The sequence below is a fragment of the Lipotes vexillifer genome, unplaced genomic scaffold (assembly GCF_000442215.2).
Source record: "Lipotes vexillifer unplaced genomic scaffold, Lipotes_vexillifer_v1.1 scaffold982, whole genome shotgun sequence".
Taxonomy (NCBI): Eukaryota; Metazoa; Chordata; class Mammalia; order Artiodactyla; family Lipotidae; genus Lipotes; species Lipotes vexillifer.
Window position 1 is genome coordinate 1,915,420 of NW_006789467.1, and position 9,212 is coordinate 1,924,631.

Here is a 9,212-nt window from a genome sequence, read left to right on the forward strand (position 1 = left end):
GGAATGCCTTTTACTTTTTACTACCACTGGTTATGATGTCAGTATTATAGACATCCTTCCTCAGATTGGGAAATTCCCATCTGGTCCGGTGTGCTGAGAATTTAATCATGAGGGACATTGAAGTTCACCAGATGCTTTTTCTGCATAAGTTTGTTGATCTTATTATTCTCCTTTAAAATATATTAATAAGGTGTATGACATCAGTTATTGTTCTAGTGTTAAATCACCTGTGAATTTCTACATTTAACCTAACTTAGTCATGATGTATTATCTATTTTTAATAAATTGCTGGACTTGACTTACCAGTATTTATTTTGGGGTTTTTGTATCTTATTTGTGAGATAGATAAGCCTGTCATTTTCTTTTCTTATACTGTTCTTGTCTGGTTTGGTAACAGATCATGCTAATGTCACAACCTTTCTAAACTCTGAAATAGTTTAAGATTGTAATTATTTGGTAAAATCAGCTGGATCTAGTGGGTATTTTTTGTGTAAAAAGTATTTTAAAATTAGTGATTCAATTTAAAAACATGCACTTCTATTTCTTCTGGAGATTTTTCACTCATTTTGGGGAATATAGTTGTATCTTCTGTATCATCAGTTTCTGCTTCTTATTTCCTCTTTGGTTTTATTCTGCTCTTTTATAATTTGTCAACATTAACTTTTTAGTTTTTTCTTCCCCCTTCTCCCTGTGCACTACTTGAACTTCATTCAGTAAGTTTTAATTTATAATGCGTTTTATTATCCATCCTGGTTTCTTTTTCAACTCCTGTATTAATAAAAGTGTTCTTTTAAATTTCTTATATATAATGTTTTCTTGACTATTTTTGGTTATTTGATTTCTAACTTTATTGTGGCCAGAGAGAATGGTCTCTAATACCCAGTCTTTTGAAATAATTGGTTCTTGAATTTTGGCCTAGATGATGATCGATTTCATAAAAATACTCTGGGCATACTTGAGAAGATTGTATATTCACTACTTTAAAAAATCAACCATATCTTCTCTCGTTTTTGTCTGTAACTTATCAGTTACCACTATGATTTTGGATTTGTCTCTTTTTCCTAGTAGTTCTCAATTTTTAAAAAATTGAGGTAAAAAAATTGACATGCAACGTTATATTAATTGCAGGTGTATAACATAATGATTTTATATTTGAATGTATTGCAAAAAGATCTCCACAATAAGGCTAGTTAACCATCCATCACTACATATAGTTCAGAATTTTTTTTCTTGTGATGAGAACTTTTAAGATCTACTGTCTTAGCAACTTTCAAATATACAGTACAGTGTTGTTAACCATAGTTACCAAGCTGTACTTTACATCTCCATGACTTATTTATTTTATAATTGGAAGTTTGTACCTTTTGACTCTATTCACCCATTTGGTCCATCTCCCCACTGCCCCTGCCACCACCAGTCTGTTCTTTGCATCTACCAGCTCCTGTTTCTTCCCCTCCCCTCCTTCCTTCTTTCCCCTCTTTCCTTCCTTTCTTTCCTTTTCTTTCTTTCTCTCCTTCCTTTCCTTCCTTCCTTTCTTTGTTTCCTACCTTCCTTTACCTCTTTCCTTCCCTTCCTGTCTTTCTTTCAAGATTCTACACATAAGTGAGATCCACCTGTATTTGTCTTTCTCCGTCTGACTTCACTTAAAATAATGCCCTCGGGGTCCATCCATGTTGTTGCAAAAGATGAGAGTCCATTCTTTTTGTATGGGTAAATAATAGCCCATTGTGTGTGTATACCACATCTTCTTTATCCATTCACCTGTTGGTGGACACTGAGGTTGTTCCCATGTCTTGGCTATTGTGAATAATGCTGCAGTGGGGCCCGCTATAGTACCAGCATCTACGCAGTGGGGGAGCTCCTAAGAGTGGCTGCTGCCAGTGTCTTGTGTCCCAAGGGTGAGCAGTGGCCAGGTCCACCCCCCGCCCCTGCAAACCACACACGCCCCCCCCCCCCCCCCCACACACGCCCCCCCCCCCACCTCTCTGGGAGACTCTCCAAGGCCAGCAGGTTCATATTAATATGGAAACACGGGCCCCTGATTTTATTGATGCTTCTCTTCATCTCTTCCGTCATGAAAGGGAAACTAAACACAAAATATGCCCCAGAAAATATGTCCAAGCCTAAATTTAGATGCATGCTAGGAGTCCAAGATTTCTGCCTTTCAGCCCAGCTCTTGAAGAAATTTATACAGTGGCAGATGCAAGATTTCTCTGTAGAAGAGACTCAGGAATGGTGATGTGTTTGCACAGAAGAGCTGGGGCTAAACTGTCTTTTAGGCCAACTTTATTTGCCTAAAACTAGGCTTGTTTGGAGTGAGCTGCCAAATCTGCTAGTGAATTCACATTCCCCTGGGAAGCCTGCTTTTTGGAAGGTCTTCAAGAAGTATTGAACTTACAAAAAAGTCTGAAAACTATAATTGACCCTATATGTGAAGGCTCGTGAACTAAACTGGGTTCTGACAATGTGGACAGCAACCTCCCAGTTACCGCTTTCCATTCTCAAGTGGCACTCTTTCAGCTCTTGTAAAATCCTCAAATTCCTACCTTAATGGCCAGGAGGAAATCAAACTGTGGAACTAGCCTGCACCTCTGAAGCCCCAGCAACCCCAAACTCTGTTGTTCTCCCTTTCATTTCCCATTTTGACCCCTTTTAATGATGACCCCCCCCAAAAAAAACTGCTGCAGTGAACATGGGGGTGCATATATCTTCTTGTTTATGTTTTTTTCTTTGGATAAATAACCAGAAGTGGAATTGCTGGATCATATGGGAGTTCTATTTTAACTTTTTGAGGAACTGTTTCCGTAGTGGCTGCACCAGTTTACATTCCCAGCAACAGTGCACAAGAGATCCCTTTTCTCCACATCCTTGCCAATGCTTTGTTTACCATAAAGTCTGCTTTGCCTGATATTGATGTAGTTAGATCAGCATTCTTTTGGTTGATATAGGTTAGTGTATCTTTTTCTTTCCCTTTACTTTCTGTGCTTGTATTTTAGGTATATCTCTTATATAAGTATGTATCTGGGTTTTGTTTTTTATTGAGTCTGACAAACTGTCTTTCCACAGGGTAATTTAGTTCTTTTAAATTGACGATGATGTTCCCTGGCGGTGCAGTGGTTAAGAATCTGCCTGCTGGGCCTCCCTGGTGGCGCAGTGGTTGAGAATCTGTGTGCTAATGCGGGGAACACGGGTTCGAGCCCTGGTCTGGGAGGATCCCACATGCCGCGGAGCAACTGGGCCCACGAGCCACAACTACTGAGCCTGCGTGTCTGGAGCCTGTGCTCTGCAACAGGAGAGGCCGCGATAGTGAGAGGCCTGCGCACTGCGATGAAGAGTGGCCCCCGCTTGCCACAACTAGAGAAAGCCCTCACACAGAAACAAAGACCCAACACAGCAAAAATAAATTAATTAATTAATAAAATCCTACCCCCAACATCAAAAAAAAAAAAAAAGAATCTGCCCGCCAATACAGGGGACATAGGTTCGAGCCCTGGTCCGGAAAGATCCCACATGCCATGGAGCAACTAAGCCCATGCGCCACATCTACTGAGCCTGTGCTCTAGAGCCCGTGAGCCACAACTACTAAGCCCACACTCTGCAACTACTGAAGCGCAGGCGCCTAGAGCCCATGCTCCACAACAAGAGAAGCCACCGCAATGAGAAGCCCGCGCACCGCAACGAAGAGTAGCCCTCACTCACTGCAACTAGAGAAAGCCCACATGCAGCCAAAAATAAATAAATAAAATAAATTTATAAAAAAAGAAAAAGTTGATGATGATGATTGGTAATATCTCAATTATTTTAAAACTATTTTATGCCTTCTATTTGTCTTTTTTTTTTTTGGCCTCACCATGTGGCATGTGGGCTCTTAGTTCCCTGACCAGGTAATGAACCCATGCCCCTGGCAGTGGAAGCACAGAGTCTTAACCACTGGACCACCAGGGAAGTCCCTGTCCTGTCTTTTTTATGCTGATATTGATGTTCTTGTTTGTTTTTTCCAATCCTTATTTTGAATTGATTGTCTTATTCCATCTTCTCCTGCTCCACCAGTTTGGATTTTATACCTTATTTCTTTGTTTATAGTGGTTCCCCAGAAATTTTAACAGTGTTTAACTCGAAGCCTAAAACTAAGTAGTATCTTAACCATCTTCTTGAGTATAGGAGGGCAAAGAATTTCTTGATTTCTTTCTTTCCTCCCGACTTTTATGCTATTGTTGTCATATATTTTAGTTCTGTCTTATTTTTTTAAAACTGCCAAAGGCATTATTATTTTATATGGTCAATCTTCATTTCGGTTCACCCACATATATGTCATCTTATTTGCCCATCGTTCCTTGCAACACAGATCTTCCATTTGTGAGAATGTGCTTCCTCTTGAAGAATGTCCTTTAGAATTTCCTTTAGTGAGGATCTGTTAGCTGGAGAGTTCAGTGTTTGTTTGGTCTTCATAACTTAGCTGTTGTCTTTTACTTATGGCTGTTATTGGAAGGTATCTTTGTTTGGAATGTGGTTATTTTCTCAGTTTTCCCTGCATGCTGTCTTTTTCCTTTCATTGCGAGGAGATCAGCCCTTAGTCCAATTTGTGTTCTTTTGTGGAGAGTGAATTTTCTCTCTGGCTGCTTTCAGTAACTTTGAGTGCTGTTGTTTTTACTATGATTTCTTTAGGAGTAGGTGTTTTTTTTTGTTTCTTTGTTTTGTTTTTTAAATCTTTCCAGGTTGAGACTCACTTGACTTCCTGAATGTGTTAGAGTTTTTCATGAGTTCCGGAAAATTCCTTAGCCATTATCTTTTTTACAAAACCCTTTCCTACAGTTTCTTTATCATCTTTTTTTTTTTTTTTTTTTTTTTTTGCGGTAGGCGGGCCTCGCACTGCTGTGACCTCTCCCGCTGCGGAGCACAGGCTCCGGGCGCGCAGGCCCAGCGGCCATGGCCCACGGGCCCAGCCGCTCCGCGGCATGCGGGATCCTCCCGGACCGGGGCACGAACCCACGTCCCCTGCACTGGCAGGCGGACTCCCAACCACTGCGCTACCAGGGAAGCCCTCTTTATCATCTTTTGAAAGTCCTGCTAGATGTAATATTTTATCACTCTGTCTTCCATGTCTCTTAATTGCTTTTCTTTCCCATTTTTTCCTTCTTCAAGCTTAACTGTGTGCAGTATCTTCATTTCTGTCATATCTGCTGTCAAGTGTATTTTCAATTTCAATAATTACGTTTTTATTTTAAGCATTTATTTATTTATTTGGCTGCACTGGGTCTTAGTTGTGGCACGTGGAATATTTTAGTTGCAGCTTGCATGTGGATCTAGTTCCCCGAGCAGGAATCAAACCCATGCCCGCTGCCTTGGGAACGTTGGAGTCTTACCTACTGGACCACCAAGGAAGTCCCTCAATAATTATGTTTTTAGTGCTGGAATTTTTATTTGGCTCATTTAAAAAATCTGCTTGGTCATTTAAAAAATATCCCCCCCCCTTGCCTTTTTTTAAAATATGTTGAGCCCTCTTTTATTTATTAAATCATATTAGGTTTACTGACAATTCTTTTAAGTCTTAGTGGGTCTTATTCTTCTGGGTTGGTCATATTTTTACTTTTCTTTAGTTTCTTCATGTATAAAATAGTAATAATACTAATAACACCAAATGAATCATGAGATTGTTGTATGAGTTGAGATAATGAATGTATTAATATATGTGTCACATAGTGAATGCTCAATAACATGTAACCCATTAAAATAATGAAAAATAATGAGATATAGTGTATGACTTATGAGATATACAGGAGCTATAAATTTTATTGAAGAATATAAAAGACAACTTGAGAAAATAAATACAGCAGAATAGAAACACAGTATTAATAATGTGAGCTCATGTTAATTCACATTTTATACAATTTCAATAAAAATTCTAACTAAATTTATTTTTAAAGTTTGCCAAAATTATCATAAAGTTAATGTAAAAGAATAGGTGAGGAAAGTTTTTTTGTTTTGTTTTGTTTTTAGACTTTCTGTTACTGTGGTTTTGTCCCAGGGCTACTTAGCTACTAAGAACAAAATGTGATTTCCTGAAACTTGTTTATTTCTTTCTCTGCACCTACTTAACGGGGATTCTAAAAGAAGGCCCTCTGACCAAAGGAATAAAAGGGCATGGTTGAAGAACTCATTCCCATAAAAATGATCTCAGAACTCCAAATTTCTTTTGCTCACACAGATAGCAGGTTGCAAGAGCACTTTCTGTTCCAAAATGGAAGTGGTCCTCACTGGAGGATTTTCATCCTTTCATTTGGGTGCGGGCTGACTGAAATGACTAGGAACCTTGACTATCAGCCTTACTTGGTAGTATAGGTGATTTTTTTTCTGCTAGGCCTTTGGTAGACTTACCCATCTTCACCTAATGTCTTTTTTATCATCTCATTCAGTGAACTTATATCCATGTAGCTATTTGTTGAGCATTTACTAGGTATCAGGCGCTAGTTAGGTGATGGAAGACAAAAAGCGGTGAACCTAGCTGAGTCAGTCCTTACTTCAGTAATAATTGTAGGTAATAGTTACTGACTGTTTATAGTTGTGCTTGCCATATATTGAGTCATTTAATCCTCTCAGAAAGCTATGTGGTAGATAGGATTAATATCCCTACTTTACATGTTGAGGGGTTTGTATACTTGCTCAAGATTGGGGTAAGGACTAGAAGGGGTCCTAGGATCAAGCCGTTTGCAAAGGTGGACCCTAAGGCTGAATCCTGGGCAGAGTAATTCAGATAGGCTCCTGCTTTGTGATTGCACACACCAGCAGTCCATATTCTTTGGGTTTTCCCAGGGCCTCTTCGCTATAGAGTATAAAGTTTGGCAGGGGAGTAGGGTAGAGGATGGTGCTGTGCTGACTTAAGGATTAACCCTTAAACATTCTACCATACTCTCCCCGCCAGACATTAACACATACTGTGTGTCTATAACACAGAAAAGCATTATTACAGTGCCACAAGAGGTCATTGTGATAGAGGTAGATGGGCTACCTTCATATGTTTAGATTCTCTTACTATTTTGCTTTAAATTTATCAGAATTAAAATATAAAAGGATTTTTCAAATGATGACTTATGTTGTTTAGTTATTAGTCAAAATAAATCTGATTGGGTTCGTTAGAGCCTTTGGGTCCATTAGGCTCTAGTAGATTAAGTGATTACCCTATAGAATCAGCAAAGCATTGCTCAGAAGCATGTGTTATCTCTGGTGATTAATTACTAGTGGGGCTGATGTGCAGCAGATGCCTGACTCTTCCTTTCTGGGTCTCTTAGCAACAGCTTGAAGAAGAAGCTGCTAAACCTCCAGAGCCTGAGAAGCCTGTGTCCCCTCCTCCCGTGGAGCAGAAACACCGCAGTATTGTCCAAATTATTTACGATGAAAATCGGGTAAGTTCATGCCATTCCCGACGGCACAGGCCTTTAAAACCAGTCATCTGTGTATTCTGTGGTAATATTAATTGTATTAAACCTGCTTTCTGTTATAATTTTTAATGTTCTTAAACTTTGAAGCTTGGTGTTTTTTCTTTATATACTGAAGAAAAGTTGATAGTTGTGTCTTAAATTATTTAATATTTCATTTGCATTTTATATGGTATAATACTATTTTGTGACAGTATAATTTTATCAGCTGAGTCTCTCTCCTGTTATATAAATAGTGGTAAGCAAGTGTGTAGCACATAATACAGCCATTCTGTAGTTTTTCACTTTATAAGCAACATTTAATGCCAACTACACTATTCTAGTAGAGATGGTCATTGGACGTGGAAATGGCTTGCATTATCTGCTTCAGAACTGATAGCTGGGCTGTGCTTTTGAGTTTTAGTTAACAAAGTATGAGGCCATTGACCTTTAGGTCAACTTTCCTTTTTAGGTTTGTTAAAATAATTTCTTCTTTCATACTCATAATTAAAAGTGTCCACGGGGGCTTCCCTGGTGGCGCAGTGGTTGAGAGTCCGCCTGCCGATGCAGGGGACACGGGTTCATGTCCCGGTCCGGGAAGATCCCACATGCTGCGGAGCGGCTGGGCCCGTGAGCCATGGCCGCTGAAAAGTGTCCACGGATTTAGGAAAGCCAGGCCTCAATTCTATGAATAATTTTGTGATGCTGAAGTTAGTTTTTGGCCAGAATTGAGCCCAGGAACTAGCAGTTAAAGGGAAACTGATTTCACCTTAATGTGAAGAAAACCTTTCAACAGAGCTGCTTAACACTGGGCTTCCAGAAGCCCCCAGTTCAAGAAAGAATTATATGCTTTAAGTACTATGGTAGAGAATTGGCTTGTCAGCTTAAGGTGATCATAAGGTAGAAGTTGGGGACTGTCATTTCAGTTTATGTGCCTTGTAGTGGGTGGAGTCTTACACAGGTATCCTGTAGCGAGGTTAGCCCAGATCCTAAAGGAAATTGACCTTAAGAAAAGCAGCTGTGAGATAGTCATTAAGTACACTTTTATAGAAATGATCTTGGACTCAGGTGTATGTGTGTGTGTAGATAGATAACCGAAAGTCATCAGGTACACAATACTTAAGGAATTTTAAGTCACCGAGAGGCAGAAATATGGACAGTTATTACTAGTTCCTTGACTGGGTTCAAAATCAGTCCAATTTATTGGGCAGAACAACCTGCGTGAAGATGAGTCCAGTGAGGGTGAAGGGCAGTCGGTGGAAGGAGTGATGAGGACCCCTCAGGGCATGCCTGGAGGGCAGTGACGCTGGGGTCCTTGCAGGGATGTGGCCTGAGGTCAACAGGTGCTCCCTTGTTTAAGAGAAGCAAGGTACATGGATTTTATATGAAATCTCCTGCTTTTAAAAAAAAACACACTGGAGAACAAGAAAGTACTTCTGAGGGCTGATAGGCTTCATGGCCAGTTTGTGACTTCAGGGGTAAAGTAAATAGGGGTTAGAGCTGATAATAATGGAAAAGGATCTTATAAAATAATATATTGACTTCTTAGTATGAGTTACTTTTCAAATACATTGAATTCAATGATATTTATTAATTGATTGAATTTCTTAATTAGCCTTCTCTTACAGGCCTAATAAATAGTTCCAGTGTTAGTGAATTCTGTGGTTGCCTGACTAGGATGTGAGGACTGAAAACTATTGAACAAGATCTGATAGAGAATTCAGTTTGTGTTAATTTATATATATGTATTTTTTTTTCATTAGCTAGTGTAGTAAATGTTCCTTGATGCCCATCAGCAGG

The 9,212-nt window shown here is 39.4% G+C and overlaps 1 protein-coding gene across 2 annotated transcripts in view; it reads left to right on the top strand.

Annotated features, from left to right (window-relative positions):
• Positions 1-9,212, top strand: part of NCOR1 (nuclear receptor corepressor 1) — a 150,409-nt gene that overhangs the window by 47,550 nt on the left and 93,647 nt on the right. For both annotated transcript variants that reach the window (XM_007462662.1, XM_007462663.1), the window contains one exon: positions 7,287-7,400. In XM_007462662.1, the coding sequence (XP_007462724.1) occupies positions 7,287-7,400 (114 nt within the window). The remainder of the gene's footprint in view (positions 1-7,286; positions 7,401-9,212) is intronic.